Source organism: Coregonus clupeaformis, chromosome 9 (genome assembly GCF_020615455.1).
Source record: "Coregonus clupeaformis isolate EN_2021a chromosome 9, ASM2061545v1, whole genome shotgun sequence".
Lineage (NCBI taxonomy): Eukaryota > Metazoa > Chordata > Actinopteri > Salmoniformes > Salmonidae > Coregonus > Coregonus clupeaformis.
Genome location: NC_059200.1, coordinates 46,509,639 through 46,528,949, shown reverse-complemented (window position 1 = coordinate 46,528,949; position 19,311 = coordinate 46,509,639). Strand labels below are relative to the sequence as shown.

At 41.3% G+C, this 19,311-nt stretch overlaps 1 protein-coding gene across 1 annotated transcript; it reads left to right on the top strand.

Annotated features, from left to right (window-relative positions):
* The first annotated feature begins 17,118 nt into the window (after positions 1-17,118).
* On the top strand, positions 17,119-18,393 carry LOC121574437 (BTB/POZ domain-containing protein KCTD16-like). Its single transcript, XM_041887059.2, has one exon. The coding sequence runs from the start codon at positions 17,488-17,490 to the stop codon at positions 18,391-18,393; it is 906 nt and encodes a 301-aa protein (XP_041742993.2). The 5' UTR covers positions 17,119-17,487.
* Positions 18,394-19,311: the final 918 nt, after the last annotated feature.

The following is a 19,311-nucleotide window of genomic DNA, read 5'->3' as shown; positions in this document are numbered from 1 at the left end:
ATTTCTTTTAGTTTTTCCTCTAATTTATTCTGAGCCTCTACGTTACAGTTTTTATTGCCATCTATCTGTTCTGTTAGACCTTCTATTTCCTTTGTTAGTGTGGACTCTTTTGACCTAAATTGCTTTTGTTTTCGAGATGAGTACTGAATTGCATAGACTCTAATGGCACATTTAGGAGGTGTCCCATACAATAAGGGGATTTGCTGTACCTATGTTATGTCGGAAAAAATCAGTTATAAATTCCTCTGTCCTAGTTAAAAACAAGTTATCATCCAATAGGCTTTGATTATATTTCCAATATCCTCACCCACGTGGAAATTCAGTAAGAGTAATGTATATGCCAATTATATGATGGTCCGACCGCATTCTGTCCCCTATCAACACTTTTTAAACTTTTGGTGCCAACGAGAATGAGATAAGAAAGAAGTCAAGACGACTAGCTTGATTGAGTCTCCGCCATGTATATCTCACTAGATCAGGATATTTAAGCCTCCATATATCTACTAGTTCTAATGTATCCATGACATTCACGATTTCCTTAAGCGCATGAGGGTGATTGTTTGTAGTGTGATATCCTTTACGGTCCATTGAGCTATTTAAGACGGTATTATAATCTCCCACCATAATAATATTGTCTTGAATTGCTTGCAGGGTTGATCATTTATTATATATATTGTCAAAGAAGTGTGGATCATCATTATTTGGTCCGTAAAGGTTAACGAGCCATATCTGTTTATGGTCCCACAGCATATTTAAAATAATCCATCTACCTTGCGTTTCTGTTTGGACAATTTGCACATTCGGATCGAAATTACTGTTAATTAAAATCATTTCCCCTTTTGAGTTTCTTTGCCCATGGAAGAAGTATATTTCGCCCCCCCATTCCTTTTTCCACGCAACTTCATCTAGAATTGTTGAATGAGTTTCCTGTAAACAACAGATATTGTACTCCTTCTCTTTGAGCCATGTAAATATTGTTCTTCTTTTGTTATTATCTGCTAAGCCATTACAATTATAACTGGCTATACTTATTTCACCACATACCATGATGAGATACAAGTTTCAAATCTATTTATCATTATATATGTTTGTAAATTTACCAATCAAAAATACCATAGTGATTGAGTGTCCATATACAGTGGGGAGAACAAGTATTTGATACACTGACGATTTTGCAGGTTTTCCTACTTACAAAGCATGTAGTGGTCTGTAATTTTTATCATAGGTACACTTCAACTGTGAGAGACGGAATCTAAAACAAGAATCCAGAAAATCACATTGTAGGATTTTTAAGTAATTCATTTGCATTTTATTGCATGACATAAGTATTTGATCACCTACCAACCAGTAAGAATTCCGGCTCTCACAGACCTGTTAGTTTTTCTTTAAGAAGCCCTCCTGTTCTCCACTCATTACCTGTATTAACTGCACCTGTTTGAACTCGTTACCTGTATAAAAGACACCTGTCCACACACTCAATCAAACAGACTCCAACCTCTCCACAATGGCCAAGACCAGAGAGCTGTGTAAGGACATCAGGGATACAATTGTAGACCTGCACAAGGCTGGGATGGGCTACAGGACAATAGGCAAGCAGCTTGGTGAGAAGGCAACAACTGTTGGCGCAATTATTAGAAAATGGAAGAAGTTCAAGATGACGGTCAACCACCCTCGGTCTGGAGCTCCATGGAAGATCTCACCTCGTGGGGCATCAATGATCATGAGGAAGGTGAGGGATCAGCCCAGAACTACACAGCAGGACCTGGTCAATGACCTGAAGAGAGCTGGGACCACAGTCTCAAAGAAAACCATTAGTAACACACTACGCCGTCATGGATTAAAATCCTGCAGTGCACGCAAGGTCCCCTTGCTCAAGCCAGTGCATGTCCAGGCCCGTCTGAAGTTTGCCAATGACCATCTGGATGATCCAGAGGAGGAATGGGAGAAGGTCATGTGGTCTGATGAGACAGGAATGTAGCTTTTTGGTCTAAACTCCACTCGCCGTGTTTGGAGGAAGAAGAAGGATGAGTACAACCCCAAGAACACCATCCCAACCATGAAGCATGGAGGTGGAAACATCATTCTTTGGGGATGCTTTTCTGCAAAGGGGACAGGACAACTGCACCGTATTGAGGGAAAGATGGATGGGGCCATGTATCGCGAGATCTTGGCGAACAACCTCCTTCCCTCAGTAAGAGCATTGAAGATGGGTCGTGGCTGGGTCTTCCAGCATGACAACGACCCGAAACACACAGCCAGGGAAACTAAGGAGTGGCTCCGTAAGAAGCATCTCAAGGTCCTGGAGTGGCCTAGCCAGTCTCCAGACCTGAACCCAATAGAAAATCTTTGGAGGGAGCTGAAAGTCCGAATTGCCCAGCGACAGCCCCGAAACCTGAAGGATCTGGAGAAGGTCTGTATGGAGGAGTGGGCCAAAATCCCTGCTGCAGTGTGTGCAAACCTGGTCAAGAGCTACAGGAAACGTATGATCTCTGTAATTGCAAACAAAGGTTTCTGTACCAAATATTAAGTTCTGCTTTTCTGATGTATCAAATACTTATGTCATGCAATAAAATGCAAATTAATTACTTAAAAATCATACAATGTGATTTTCTGGATTTTTGTTTTAGATTCCGTCTCTCACAGTTGAAGTGTACCTATGATAAAAATTACAGACCTCTACATGCTTTGTAAGTAGGAAAACCTGCAAAATCGGCAGTGTATCAAATACTTGTTCTCCCCACTGTAGCTGTACCACGATATTTGCATTGCTACTAAGTAACCCTCCAATTATTCTCCACTAATTCCCCCGCTAAAGCCCCTACCCATCCCAAATTGGGACGTCATCCCAGTGATCGGCATACCACCCCCGGATCCCTAGGCCCCCGAAAGGCCAGGACCCATCCATCGAAAACAGCACACAGTGCCACCCACAAAACAGAAGCAGGTCAACTGCCAAAAGCATTTCCAATACTCTCACCTCTTGCATTTCTTATTTTCCATCATTATTCAATTAATATGCGTAATAATGTCGGCAGTTCATGCGCAGGATTTTAACCTATGACCCGTATTGCCATTGTATTACATTACATTTTTGACAAGCAATTATTATTTTAGCAAACAATTATTGTGGTTCATCCTATATTCTCCCTAACATCCTTACCCCCTTGCAACAGATGTGGGATAAACACACACGCACATACTCACATACTCTAACACACACAACCCCTTTCCTCCACAATCAACCATAAGATCAGATGCTCAACGGTTGTTACATCCCAGAGCCCAACTCAAGAAAGGACCTGATTTACGAATGCATATACAGTTACAGCTGTTTGAGAAAGCATGCAAGATTGAGCAAAAATTGACAACAATATGAGATTTGCCTAATCTATTTATTCTATGTCAAGTCCTAGGTGATGGAGATCAGATCCACCCTCTTCACCTGAGACACAAACACTCTGGTTCCCCGTTGTAACCATTTTCCCCAAGCATCTCCGTGCAGTCAGACCTTTGATTATTTTGTGTCACCTGGGCCACAATAATATGCCCCCTCTCTGATTGTCCGAGTGTGACCCCCTCCCCATGGGTTACTGCAGCCAGTGTTGCCAGCACTGCCACTACCTGGGTGGGGGTACCCCACCGGAATCCCCACCGGCTAGGTACAAGGTCGTCAAGGTTCTCATTAGCAGCTTTGAGAATTTCCTTGTATATTATGCTCTCCCATCAGGGGGCAGATTCCCGGTGTTTGTGATGCTCGTTGTTTGGTGCGGCACAGACAGGGTGGCGTGAGTGGTGAAACAGAAGAGTCATTGTCTGTTCTTTTTAGTTTTGTTGAGTCTTTGCCCGACAAAGGGATGTTTGTATATATAAGTTATCCTGTAAGAGCTTTTGTGCCGAATACATTATGTTGATACAGGTGTCAAGCTTATGGGCATGTGGCAGCAGTGTGTAAGAGGGAGGTTCCTAGGTGTAAGAAGTGTGCAGAAGGGCATGAGACAAAGGAATGTGTAGCATTGGGGAAAGTAGTGGTATGTGTTAATTGTAGGGGTGCCCATAGGGCTGGGGATCAGAAATGTCCTTTGCGAGAGAGGCAGGTTGAGGTTTCCAGGGTTAGAGTATTGCAGAAGTTGTCATATGCTGAGGCAGTGAAGAAAGTAGAGGAAGATGGGTCAAAGGGGAGGGATCCTGAGAGGAGTGGTGTGAGTAGTAGATCTGTACCAGTACAGAGGGATAGGCCAACAAGTGATATATGTTTCAGTTAGATTGGATTTTTAGCATTTATAGCAATGGTTATCAACTGTACTGAAGGGATGGAACGTAAGTCGCAGAAAAATGAGGATGTGGTGGCAGCTGCAGAGAGGTATTTGGGAGGGCGAGACAGCAGAAGAGTTACAGGGTGTGTTAAGTGATGGTGTCCCATCCTTTCAGGTTGTTGGCCTGAGGTAGGACTAAATATATTTAAATAGTGGAGTAGGGTGGTGTTATTTTATGATTATTTTTTATAATTTTTTATTGAGTGTAGTGTTAGATGGGGAGGGCATTTTTGGTATTTTTTTCAAGCAAAGTATAAGGGAGTTGTGCTCCAGTCTAGTAGGTGGCGGTAATGCAACATTTATTGGATGCCAACTGCCGTTAAACCTCATTGAAGAAGAAGAAGAAGAAGACTCAACGTATGAGTTACCCTCGAGAGCCACCGTTGTTACAATAAGACACAAGCTGTATGAAAGCGAGAGGGCTACGAAAGCGTAGGAGTTGAAACATGCAAAGGCTGTTGCTCACACGGGAGACCACTGGACTACCTTAGGGTTACTGCGCACCTATTTATTCAAGGATTTTTCTTTATTTTTACTATTTTCTACATTGTAGAATAATAGTGAAGACATCAAAACATGAAATAACACACATGGAATCATGTAGTAACCAAAAAAGTGTTAAACAAATCAAAATATATTTTATATTTGAGATTCTTCAAATAGCCACCCTTTGCCTTGATGACAGCTTTGCACACTCTTGGCATTCTCTCAACCAGCTTCATGAGGTAGTCACCTGGAATGCATTTCAATTAACAGGTGTGCTTTCTTAAAAGTTAATTTGTGGAATTTATTTCCACCTTAATGCGTTTGAGACAATCAGTTGTGTTGTAACAAGGTAGTGGGGGTATACAGAAGATAGCCCTATTTGGTAAAAGATCAAGTCCATATTATTGCAAGAACAGCTCAAATAAGCAAAGATAAATGACAGTCCATCATTACTTTAAGACATGAAGGTCAGTCAATACAGAACATTTCAATAACATTCTTCAAGTGCAGTTGTAAAAACCATTAAGCGTGAGGACCGCCACAGGAATGGAAGACCCAGCCTCAGGAATTGTAGCCCAAATAAATGCTTCACAGAGTTCAAGTAACAGTGTGAATCAGGCCTTCATGGTCGATTGCTGCAAAGAAACCACTACCAAAGGACACCAATAATAAGAAGAGACCTGCTTGGGCCAAGAAACACGAGCAATGGACATTAGACCGGTGGAAATGTGTCCTTTGGTCTGATGAGTCCAAATTCAAGATCTTTTGGTTCAAAACGCCGTGTGGGTGAATGGATGATCTCCGTATGTGTAGTTCCCACTGTAAAGCATGGAGGAGGAGGTGTTATGGTGTGGGGGTGCTTTGCTGGTGACACTGTCAGTGATTTATTTAGAATTCAAGGCACACTTAACCAGCATGACTCCCACTGCATTCAGCAGCGATACGCCATCCCATCTGGTTTGTGCTTAGTGGGACTATCATTTGTTTTTCAACAAGACAATGACCCAAGACACACCTCCAGGCTGTGTAAGGGCTATTTGACCAAGGAGAGTGATGGAGTGCTGCTTCAGATGACCTGGCCTCCACAATCACCCGACCTCAACCCAATTGAGATGGTTTGGGATGAGTTGGACCACAGAGTGAAGGAAATGCAGCCAACAAGTGCTCAGCATATGTGGGAACTCCTTCAAGACTGTTGGAAAAGCATTCCTCATGAAGCTGGTTGAGAGAATGCCAAGAGTGTGCAAAGCTGTCATCAAGGCAAAGGGTGGCTACTTTGAAGAATCTAAAGTCTAAAATATATTTTAGACTTTAGATTTTAGATTTGATTTGTTTGACACTTTTTTGGTTACTACATGATTCCATATGTGCTATTTCATAGTTTTGATGTCTTCACTATTATTCTACAATGTAGAAAATAGTAAAAATAAAGAAAAACCCTTGAATGAGTAGGTGTTCTAAAACTTTTGACTGGTACTGTATATATGTACTTGGGAGGCCAAATAAAACCACCCGCCTCCAGTTGGGGAACCCTGGTTTAGGGACTGTATGTTATTTATAATGAGGGATGCCAGGAGAAAGTCGGACGTTGTTACGGATACAGGTATCCTGTATGTGTTTTTGTGTTTTTCCTCTCCTTCTGCCCTAAGCAACTCCAGTGTAGATTTGGCCTTGGTTATTGTCCTGCTGAAAGGTGAATTAATCTCCCAGTGTCTGGTGGAAAGCAGACTGAACCAGGTTTTCCTCTAGGATTTTGCCTGTGCTTAGCTCCACTCTGTTTCTTTTGTATCCTGAAAAACTCCCACCCTTAACGATTACAAGAATATCCATAACATGATGCAGCCAGCATTATGCTTGAAAATATGGAGAGTGGTACTCAGTAATGTGTTGTATTGGATTTGCCCCAAATATAACACTTTTTATTCAGGACAAAAAGTGACATGTTTGCGACATTTTTTGCAGTATTACTTTAGTGCCTTGTTGCAAACAGGATGCATGTTTTTTATTCTGTACAGGCTTCCTTCTTTTCACTCTGTCAATTAGGTTAGTATTGTGGAGTAATTACAATGTTGTTGATCCATCTTGTGTTTTCTCCTATCACAGCCATTAAACTTTGTAACTGTTTTAAAGTCACCATTGGCCTCATGGTGAAATCTCTGAGCGGTTTCCTCTGGCAACTGAGTTAGTAAGGATGCCTCTATCTTTGTCGTGAGTGGGTGTATTGATACACCATCCAAAGTGTAATTAATAACTTCACATTCTCAAAGGGATATTCAATGTCTACTTTAGTTTTTTTTACCCATCTACCAATAGGTGCCCTTTTTTTGTATGAGGCATTGGAAAACCTCCCTGGTCTTTGTGGTTGAATATGTTTGACTGAGGGACATTACAGATAATTGTATGTGTGGGGTACAGAGATGAGGTAGTCATTCAAAAATCATGTTAAACAGCTTTTCATTTTTAATTAATTTGTAAATATTTCAATTTTAAAGCTGTAACAAAACAATATGTGGAAAAAGTCAAGAGGTGTGAAGACTTTCTGACAGCACTGTATATACGACGACTATATACAGTATTATGCACCCAGTCTGTCAGAATATACAGTGAGGGAAAAAAGTATTTGATCCCCTGCTGATTTTGTACGTTTGCCCACTGACAAAGAAATGATCAGTCTATACATTTAATGGTAGGTTTATTTGAACAGTGAGAGACAGAATAACAAAAAAAAAATCCAGAAAAATGCATGTCAAAAATGTTATAAATTGATTTGCATTTTAATGAGGGAAATAAGTATTTGACCCCTCTGCAAAACATGACTTAGTACTTGGTGGCAAAACCCTTGTTGGCAATCACAGAGGTCAGACGTTTCTTGTAGTTGGCCACCAGGTTTGCACACATCTCAGGAGGGATTTTGTCCCACTCCTCTTTGCAGATCTTCTCCAAGTCATTAAGGTTTCGAGGCTGACGTTTGGCAACTCGAATCTTCAGCTCCCTCCACAGATTTTCTATGGGATTAAGCTCTGGAGACTGGCTAGGCCACTCCAGGATCTTAATGTGCTTCTTCTTGAGCCACTCCTTTGTTGCCTTGGTCGTGTGTTTTGGGTCATTGTCATGCTGGAATACCCATCCACGACCCATTTTCAATGCCCTGGCTGAGGGAAGGAGGTTCTCACCCAAGATTTGACGGTACATGGCCCCGTCCATCGTCCCTTTGATGCGGTGAAGTTGTCCTGTCCCCTTAGCAGAAAAACACCCCTAAAGCATAATGTTTCCACCTCCATGTTTGACGGTGGGGATGGTGTTCTTGGGGTCATAGGCAGCATTCCTCCTCTTCCAAACACGGCGAGTTGAGTTGATGCCAAAGAGCTCCATTTTGGTCTCATCTGACCACAACACTTTCACCCAGTTCTCCTCTGAATCATTCAGATGTTCATTGGCAAACTTCAGACGGACATGTATATGTGCTTTCTTGAGCAGGGGGACCTTGCGGGCGCTGCAGGATTTCAGTCCTTCACGGCGTAGTGTGTTACCAATTATTTTCTTGGTGACTATGGTCCCAGCTGCCTTGAGATCATTGACAAGATCCTCCCGTGTAGTTCTGGGCTGATTCCTCACCGTTTTCATGATCATTGCTACTCCACGAGGTGAGATCTTGCATGGAGCCCCAGGCCGAGGGAGATTGACAGTTATTTTGTGTTTCTTCCATTTGCGAATAATCGCACCAACTGTTGTCACCTTCTCACCAAGCTGCTTGGCGATGGTCTTGTAGCCCATTCCAGCCGTGTGTAGGTCTACAATCTTGTCCCTGACATCCTTGGAGAGCTCTTTGGTCTTGGCCATGGTGGAGAGTTTGGAATCTGATTGATTGATTGCTTCTGTGGACAGGTGTCTTCTATACAGGTAACAAGCTGAGATTAGGAGCACTCCCTTTAAGAGTGTGCTCCTAATCTCAGCTCGTTACCTGTATAAAAGACACCTGGGAGCCAGAAATCTTTCTGATTGAGAGGGGGTCAAATACTTATTTCCCTCATTTTTTTGTCATTTAGCAGACGCTCTTATCCAGAGCAACTAGGGTTAAGTGCCTTGCTCAAGGGCACATCAACAGATTTTTCACCTAGTCAGCTCGGGGATTAGAACCAGCGACCTTTCGGTTACTGGCACAATGCTCTTAACCACTAAGCTACCTGCCGCCTATTAAATTGCATATCAATTTATAACATTTTTGACATGCGTCTCTCACTGTTCAAATATACCTACCATTAAAATTATAGACTGATCATTTCTTTGTCAGTGTGCAAATGTACAAAATCAGCAGGGGATCAAATACCTTTTTCCCTCACTGTATATGGTTCATCATTATGTATCTAAGACTGCTACTGAGATACTTAGAACACATACTGTAATGTCCTCCATTGGATCTGGACTAGGCCAGCTGAATCTGGATTTTGAGGAAATACTTTAATAATCGCTTTCATGCGAAAATCTCCCTTTCACAAGTGGAATTGCAAGTTAACATTTGAAAAACTATTACATGTGAAAATCATATTTGCAGTTTCACATGTAAGAAAACTCCACATGTGAAAATCTTACTTTCATATGTGGAATTGCAAGTTCACACTCAAACTGGTGTGCCTGGCACCTACTACCATACCCCGTTCAAAGACACTTAAATATTTTGTCTTGCCCATTCACACTCTGAATGGCACACATACACAATCCATGTCTCAATTGTCTCAAGGCTTAAAAATCCTTCTTTAACCTGTCTCCTCCCCTTCACATCTGATTGAAGGAGATTTAACAGGTGACATCAATAAGGGATCATAGCTTTCACCTGGATTCACCTGGTCAGTCTATGTCAAGGAAAGAGCAGGTGTTCATAATGTTTTGTACACTCAGTGTACATGTATACTTAGCTCTACCACTAGGGAGTGGCATTCAAAGTGTTAATGCTGCAGGTGATCACCTCTCTTCTTCGTATGTTGGTCCGTGACCATTGGGAGAAGCCCAGTGAACAGAACAGAGAAGCTAGCTCCCTGTTTCTCCTTATTTCTTATTCTGTTTTCCGGTTTGTACACATGGTTACATTTTCAAAATCTAGAGATAACATGATTAACTAAACTATGAGTTTTCTGGTCATTTTGATGTATAATTTAATTGTTTTCACTGAGTGAAAAACTAGTGAGATTTTGCCATTTACATGTGTAGCCAAGCAAATACGAGCTAGCTAGCTAACTAGCTCGTATTTGTATGCAAGCCAATGACAACAAGAAGGTGTTTCGGATGATTTTCTATTTCCGTTATAAATGTTTTGGCTCTTAAAATCCTTAATAGTTGATTGATGTGTCAATATAATTAACATAATAAAAAATCCCCATCAAAATCCGTATGTTTACGCTAGAGATATCTTTTTTTTTTGTATGGGCTGCATCTCAATCAACCGCATTTGCTTATGTCAGCCTTCCGCATCTGCGGTGGAAGAGACCCCCCCCCCCCAACTGCTTAGCCTTTAAGGGTTTAAATGAGTGTATTTACATGTGTACATATGAACCACCCTAATGATATGTATTTTAGAAGGTTCCTTTCTATGACATTTATATCTATGGTTGCATGCTAATTGCTAACCGCTAGCTAGCTTTGTGATAGGCGATAGCTAGCCTTCCATTTTGTCCTAGCTAGCTATTTTTTGTTTCTGTTATTGTTAGCTGTCCATTGGTTTTTGTTACATTTAATATACAGGCCCAAAAGGGATTTTAATGTATTTGAAAATGTGAGAATGTGTTTGCTTTTGGAGTGAATGTAAACAGATATTTTTCTACTAAGAGATGATTTTGAAATAGGGCTGTCAGAGTTAATCAGTTAACTCAGTTAACTTTTTGTAATTTTATTGCACAATAATTTTTCTCTCGTGATTAATCACATTGACTAAAAGCGATCCAAATACACTGAAAACATCCAAAATACATAAGCTATACAGCTAAAAAAAAAACTATATGAAATGTCAAAACAAGTTGACATTGAGGTTAAAGAAAGTGTGCTTTATCAATTTACTTGATTTTGCAAACCATTATTTTGGACAAAATGAAGACCTCAATATTTTTGTAAGCTTTTTATATAAAACAATCTTGAATTACAGCTCAATTTGACCAAATTCTGAATTTGTGATTAACTGTTATCAACCACAGCAAATCCTGCGATAATCTTGATTACATTTTTTTAACGTTTGACAACCATATTTTGAATTGAACAATAAATATTCTGAGATTGAGAGAAATGTATAATAAATATACAGGTCACTGCCAAAATAAAGGAAACACCAACATAAAGTGTCTTAATAGGGCGTTGGGCCACCACGAGCCAGAACAGCTTCAATGCACCTTGGCATAGATTCTACAAGTGTCTGGAACTCTGTTAGAGGGATGCAACACCATTCTTACCAAAGCACAAATGTGAAACTTAGAATATCACATGTGAAATGATGGGGATGCACATGTCTGAGTCATGTGAAAAATCCATGTAAAACTTCACACATACAGTACAGTTGAAGTCGGAAGTTTACAAACACATAGGTTGGAGTCATTAAAACTCGTTTTTCAACCACTCCACAAATTTCTTGTTAACAAACTATAGTTTTGGCAAGTCGGTTAGGACATCTACTTTGTGCATGACACAAGTAATTTTTCCAACAATTGTTTACAGACAGATTATTTCACTTACAATTCACTGAATCACAATTCCAGTGGGTCATACGTTTAGATACACTAAGTTGACTGTGCCTTTAAACAGCTTGGAAAATTCCAGGAAATTATGTCATGGCTTTAGAAGCTTCTGATAGGCTAATTGACATAATTTGAGTCAATTGGAGGTGTACCTGTGGATGTATTTCAAGGCCTACCTTCAAACTCAGTGCCTCTTTGCTTGACATCATGGGAAAATCAGAAGAAATCAGCCAAGACCTCAGAAGAAAAATTGTAGACCTCTACAAGTCTGGTTCATCCTTGGGAGCAATTTCCAAATGCCTGAAGGTACCACGTTCATCTGCACAAACAATAGTACGCAAGTATAAACACCATGAGACCACGTAGCCGTCATACCGCTCAGGAAGGAGGCTCGTTCTGTCTCCTAGAGATGAAAGTACTTTGGTGCGAAAAGTGCAAATCAATCCCAGAACAACAGGATTTGTGAAGATGCTGGAGGAAACAGGTACAAAAATATCTATATCCACAGTAAAACGAGTCCTATATCGACATAACTTGAAAGGCCGCTCAGCAAGGAAGAAGCCACTGCTCCAAAACCGCCATAAAAAAGCCAGACTACGGTTTGCAACTGTACATGGGGACAAAGATTGTACTTTTTGGAGAAATGTCCTCTGGTCTGATGAAACAAAAATAGCAAAAATAGAACTGTTTGGCCATAATGACCATCGTTACGTTTGGATGAAAAAGGAGGGGACTTGCAAGCCAAAGAACACCATCCCAACCGTGAAGGACGGGGGTGGCAGCATCATGCTGTGCGGGTGCTTTGCTGCAGGAGGGACTGGTGCACTTCACAAAATAGATGGCATCACGAGGAAGGAAAATTATGTGGATATATTGAAGCAACATCTCAAGACATCAGTCAGGAAGTTAAAGCTTGGTCGCAAATGGGTCTTCCAAATGGACAAAAGCTGAAATAAATCATTCTCTCTTCTATTATTCTGACATTTCACATTCTTAAAATAAAGTGGTGATCCTAACTGACCTAAGACAGGTAATTTTCTGTTAACATGTTGCAGTAGCAATGTTACCACCAGTGGATTTAGGGGACATTTTTCACATGTGATTTTCCCTCCTGAAAAAAATATTCCCCAGGTGATGTTTTTTTCACACATTTATGTCCTGCATTTGGGCTTTTTAGATGTGGTCACCCTAAAAAATGCCCCCAATCACATGTAAAAAGCCCAAATGCAGGAGATAAATGTGTAAAAAAAAATCTCATTTGGGGAATATTTTCTTCTGGAGGGAAAATCACGTGAAAAATGTACATGTGAAACTTCACACGTGTCCGAAAACCACGTGTCTGTCCAAAAAAGAAACAAAGTGATTTGTTCACACGTGTTCACGCATGTCCGAAAAGTACTTTTTTTTCACAATATTTATGTTATGTTTTTTTTGTAAGAGATCACCCACACGGTTCTGAGGTGCCCCAATCCCCTGCTGCAAGTGGCTGAAAGCAGTGCAATGAAATGCAGAGGGGGATTAATCTGGGCAGAAAGCACGCACGCAAGTACACACACCAAAATCATGCTGATGTGAATGAGTAAGTCATCATACATGAGTGAGTAGTGGGCCTCTCTCTCTGAGATGCTTCCATTAAGCCCCCTCCATAGAGGGGTTGGGGTTTGAGAGGAAGTTAATGGTAAAGTGGATGTAGACCAGCTCCTCGGTTGCAGGTGTCTGATGTTGATAGATTATTCTGCTAAGTAAACCTACCTACAGTGGGGAGAACAAGTATTTGATACACTGCCGATTTTGCAGGTTTTCCTACTTACAAAGCATGTAGAGGTCTGTAATTTTTATCATAGGTACACTTCAACTGTGAGAGACGGAAAAATCCAGAAAATCACATTGTATGATTTTTAAGTAATTAATTTGCATTTTGTTGCATGACATAAGTATTTGATACATCAGAAAAGCAGAACTTAATATTTGGTACAGAAACCTTTGTTTGCAATTACAGAGATCATACGTTTCCTGTAGGTCTTGACCAGGTTTGCACACACTGCAGCAGGGATTTTGGCCCACTCCTCCATACAGACCTTCTCCAGATCCTTCAGGTTTCAGGGCTGTCGCTGGGCAATACGGACTTTCAGCTCCCTCCAAAGATTTTCTATTGGGTTCAGGTCTGGAGACTGGCTAGGCCACTCCAGGACCTTGAGATGCTTCTTACGGAGCCAATCCTTAGTTGCCCTGGCTGTGTGTTTCGGGTCGTTGTCATGCTGGAAGACCCAGCCACGACCCATCTTCAATGCTCTTACTGAGGGAAGGAGGTTGTTGGCCAAGATCTCGCGATACATGGCCCCATCCATTCTCCCCTCAATACGGTGCAGTCGTCCTGTCCCCTTTGAAGAAAAGCATCCCCAAAGAATGATGTTTCCACCTCCATGCTTCACGGTTGGGATGGTGTTCTTGGGGTTGTACTCATCCTTCTTCTCCCTTCAAACACGGCAAGTGGAGATTAGACCAAAAAGCTCTATTTTTGTCTCATCAGACCACATGACCTTCTCCCATTCCTCCTCTGGATCATCCAGATGGTCATTGGCAAACTTCAGACGGGCCTGGACATGCGCTGGCTTGAGCAGGGGGACCTTGCGTGCGCTGCAGGATTTTAATCCATGACGGCGTAGTGTGTTGCTAATGGTTTTCTTTGAGACTGTGGTCCCAGCTCTCTTCAGGTCATTGACCAGGTCCTGCCGTGTAGTTCTGGGCTGATCCCTCACCTTCCTCATGATCATTGATGCCCCACGAGGTGAGATCTTGCATGGAGCCCCAGACCGAGGGTGATTGACCGTCATCTTTAACTTCTTCCATTTTTTAATAATTGCGCCAACAGTTGTTGCCTTCTCACCAAGCTGCTTGCCTATTGTCCTGTAGCCCATCCCAGCCTTGTGCAGGTCTACCATTTTATCCCTGATGTCCTTACACAGCTCTCTGGTCTTGGCCATTGTGGAGAGGTTGGAGTCTGTTTGATTGAGTGTGTGGACAGGTGTCTTTTATACAGGTAACGAGTTCAAACAGGTGCAGTTAATACAGGTAATGAGTGGAGAACAGGAGGGCTTCTTAAAGAAAAATTAACAGGTCTGTGAGAGCCGGAATTCTTACTGGTTGCTAGGTGATCAAATACTTATGTCATGCAATAAAATGCAAATTCATTACTTAAAAATCATACAATGTGATTTTCTGGATTTTTGTTTTAGATTCTGTCTCTCACAGTTGAAGTGTACCTATGATAAAAATTACAGACCTCTACATGCTTTGTAAGTAGGAAAACCTGCAAAATTGGCAGTGTATCAAATACTTGTTCTCCCCACTGTAGGTTTTTATTGAACAAAACCTCTAAAAGAAAAAGAGCATAATGTTGATTTTTTTGATGTATCTAATTTGAAACTGCCATAGCCCTACTACACCAACAGTATAACACCTTACAGATGATCATACCCCTTTAAATAGCAGCACATTACATTGTATTTATGATTACAGCCATGGCCTACTTCTGACTGAGTGCACAGAGGTCTCAGGAAGGCCTCCTCTCCGAGTAGAAGTCTTTTTTTTTTAAAGAGGGCAATTGCATCATCTCTTCCATTTACTGTATAGGCCTTTTGAGGTAGCTGAGTATCATCCAGGGTAAACCGCTGGAGCGGTTTTTAATCACTTGATGAAAGTTGCAAAGGGGAGGAATCCATGAAATATTAAAATTGATGGTAGGTTCTTCTGAAATGAAAGTGCTCAGAATGACAGGAGAGTACCACTCCTCTCAGTTTTAGTAGCCCTTTCCCACAGTCAAATGACCTAGTGGCCTCATGGGTGGATGTTATTAATAATTTTCATAATTTCATAAATAATAAAAAATAAATAATAATAATAATAATCCGGTGTTTCTATGTCAAACGGTTTTGTTATATTTCAGTCTTCTGTGATGTATATAAAGTGTAATGTTGGGATGCAAACTCAAAATTGAATAGATTTCACCTCTATATCTGACATGGTACAGGTGTCTTCTTTTTTTAAACCCATAGCCATGTGTGTGAGGTGTATACTTTTGTTTCAAAGTAGATTTGTTTTAAGACTACTAAGAAACACACTGTGTGACCCTGATTTAGCCCACTGCAGTAAAAGGTTAATTCATGTGGGATATTGGACAATATGAACACCAATTTACAATGACTGCTGGAACTGCCAGCCAAGTCCAAATCCAAAGAGTGAACTTATATCTAATAAAGTAGTAGCAGTATAACCTTTTGTTATGAAATGGAGGCCTAGATGTAGTTATGTAGTTATCTTGAACATATTGTGGAGTTATACCCAACATGACCTAGTTGGGTACTTTGTGCAATCCTGGCTTCTAAAACCAATAGCATTTAGCCCTATCCGTGAAAAAGTAGGCCTAATTATTTCAGAGGCTCAATAATTGCCTTGTTCCCCCCAAACAGTTATCTCCAAGATAACTATTTCCACGCTTGTATCAACACATTTAGAGACATTAAGACAGGCTACAACACGTTGAGTTTCAACAAACAAAATGCTAAAATGTGCACTTGCCGCAAGCTAGAGTTGCGTGCAAGGTGCCAGTGAGCGGGTGGAGCTGTCCGTGGTCCTAAAACGAGCATTGTTTTATTTCGGAGCTTCGAACATACAGCAAGAGGCGCTGTTGCATAATCAGAATGTTAACAGTTGGGGCAGTAGCTATGTGCCACTCCAGACCATTCAAGTGCAATGCAAATTGATAGGCTACTGTTAAGTATTTATTTCTATCATCATGGCCTACTATGGTTGACAACACTATTGTCCATTCTTTTCGAGCCTGAAATTGTTTATGTTTTAAATACTCACAAAAACCTCCTATGGACTAAGATAATGCAGAAATGATTGCACTCGGATTGGGTGTTGGCTGTTGAAACGTAATCTTGTTAGGCTAATTTTCAATTGGCACAAGTTTAACCTATACTGTCATTTTATCAGAGGTCGACATAAAAATTGTGAAAGGTAGCTTTCATTATATTAAATATATATATGTCAGTATATTTCTTTAAGATGATGTAATTATTTATTACCTATTATGGTTTATCCCTGCACCACTGAGGCAACATCAGCTGAGACGTTGTTTTTTTACGCGGCACCACCCTGCTTGGAGGGGACCGGGAGAATCGTTTCAGCTACTCCGACAGCTCTAGCTATGCAGCCTTCAGCGGGCGCACAACCAAGACACAATTTGTTCCTCCGACCGCTAACAGCACAACCTGAGCACTAGGGGGGAAACTACAGGACTCATTAGGGCAGAGTGGATGCAACCTCTGTGAAGTTACTCTTCAGACAGCCTTTTTGGTCAGCAAGACCAAGTCCTCGTGGTCAAAGGAAGTTAGAGATAAAACGCCGGTGATAACGATAGCTTTCCCTTTGGACTTCAGAAGTTGTTGTGGGGAGTTTTTCCATTGAATATGTTGTAGATATATTTGTGCATTTATGTAGAGTATTAGGCTATCTACAGGCTATTAATTTTGCTCTAGCAAACAGCTTGACAGCGTTTCTATTTGATCTGGCAGCGGTGGTTCTCATGAACCTCAGTCATTTCCCTCGGTAATGTTCTTCTCCCAGGGGCAATGGAGGCGGAGCAACTGATGCACCTTTGATGCGTCCGTATATATTTTTGTAGTCTCAAAACACTGATTTTTTCGACTGCCCAGCTCTGTTATTTTTTGCTATCTTTTTAAGGTGGGTCTCGTGGACATCCTTCACTATGCGATTTTTCGAGGACTACTGGTAGGTGAATGACTGTCTTTATAAGGATTATTTGTCATAATCTATCTTCAGTGTGTTTAATTGTACACTGTACCTTTTTTTCACCAAGATACCTTATTTTATTCCAAGTAAAAGAGCAACTTTTGGACATCAATCTACCGTTTCCATCTAAAATTCAGTGGAGTTTTTAGTCATTCATGATGGAAACAATGGCATTGAGTGGAAACTGTAGAACTAACTCTACGTCCAACGACCAAGGATCTGTTCAGAATAGTTTCCCAGATGTTGTAGAATTAAATGTCGGGGGACAGGTGTATTACACGCGTCATGCAACGTTAGTAAGCACCCCGAATTCCTTGCTTGGAAAAATATTCTCACCCAAGAAAGATACCACTAACGACTTGGCGCGGGACCCTAAGGGACGCTATTTTATCGACAGAGATGGATTTTTATTTCGATATGTGCTGGACTTCCTCAGAGACAAACAAGTTGTACTGCCCGACCATTTTCCAGAGAAGGGGAGGCTTAGGAAAGAGGCGGAGTACTTTCAGTTGTCAGACATGGTCAAACTATTGACCCCCGACGATTTAAAACACAGTCCAGACGATTACTTCCACAGTGATTTTGAAGATGGTTCTCATGGCAGCGACCACAAGATGTGTCCGCCGTCGTCACTGGTCCCGGCGGACAGAAAAAGTGGGTTCATTACAGTTGGTTACAGGGGCTCTTGCACAATGGGCAGAGAGAGTCAAACTGACGCCAAATTCAGAAGGGTCCCGCGGATTTTGATTTGTGGGAGGGTTGCGTTAGCCAAGGAAGTTTTTGGGGAGACCTTGAATGAGAGTCGAGACCCAGACAGGACACCGGATCGATATACTTCCAGGTTTTACCTGAAGTTCAAACACCTTGAGAGATCATTTGACATCCTGTCAGAGTGTGGTTTCCAGATGGTTGCCTGTAACTCTTCAGTCACAGCGTCCTCCGTGAATCGACACACAGAGGACAAGATCTGGTCAAGTTACACTGAATACATCTTCTATCGTAAGTGGCTTTCGTTTTTACCAGGTACCATCGTAACTCTACACACATCCCATGTGAAATAGTCCTCCAAGTCACCACTAGAAGGCACACTTGCTTTACAGGTTTTCCCCAAGCATCCTGCTTTTGAAGTAGCTCTGAGAGTGGTCACACACACACACACACACACACACACACACACACACACACACACACACACACACACACACACACACACACACACACACACACACACACACACACACACACACACACACACACACACACACACACACATACACACACACACAATAACATGCATGCACAGAGATAGTCACTCAGTCGCTGTCTGTGTATGAGAGTGTGAGTGCCAGTGATAAATGCTTGCCAAACTGTGTATCTTATGTGGAAATGGTATGTTCCAATCCACTCCATGAAAAAGACAACTGAAAATAGCCTACTACAAGTTGAGCAACATAATGTGTAGTTTGAATGCTGGTATGTGTTGAGGACAGTCTGTCTGCCCACTCAGGAACTAATCTAATTTGAGTTCACTCCTTTTAATTGGATTATATGAGTTCAATCTTACTGCTCTGTTGTATTCCCACATGGGTCTAAACCCACTTGTTCCCAGAAACTCCTACCTGGGAATTGCTATTCATCTTCCATACTGAGTGTGCTGCAGCCTCTCTTCATTTCTCTCCAAGCCTTCATTTTGAGGCATGGTAGGATGATGGGTTTTATAATGGCTCTCATAATATTTTATGGTGCAACAAAATACCACATATACTCAGAGGTGACAGTATATAATGTGTTCCTTAGCTGCATAGGTCCTGCCAAAAGGTAGAATGCAAAGCAAGCTCATACTGCGACTGCATTCCACTCTGAGCTCATAAAGCATATTGAGACAAGATTTTCTCAAGCATAAACAGTATACTGTAGATTCGTCTGTGTCATTTCCAGGGATATGTTATTAGATTACCAATGAGCACCGTATGTTGGGA

Coding starts and splice junctions, on each gene's coding strand:
- LOC121574437 (XM_041887059.2), top strand. CDS start 17,488: ATGATGGAAACAATGGCATTGAGTGGAAACTGTAGAACTAACTCTACG.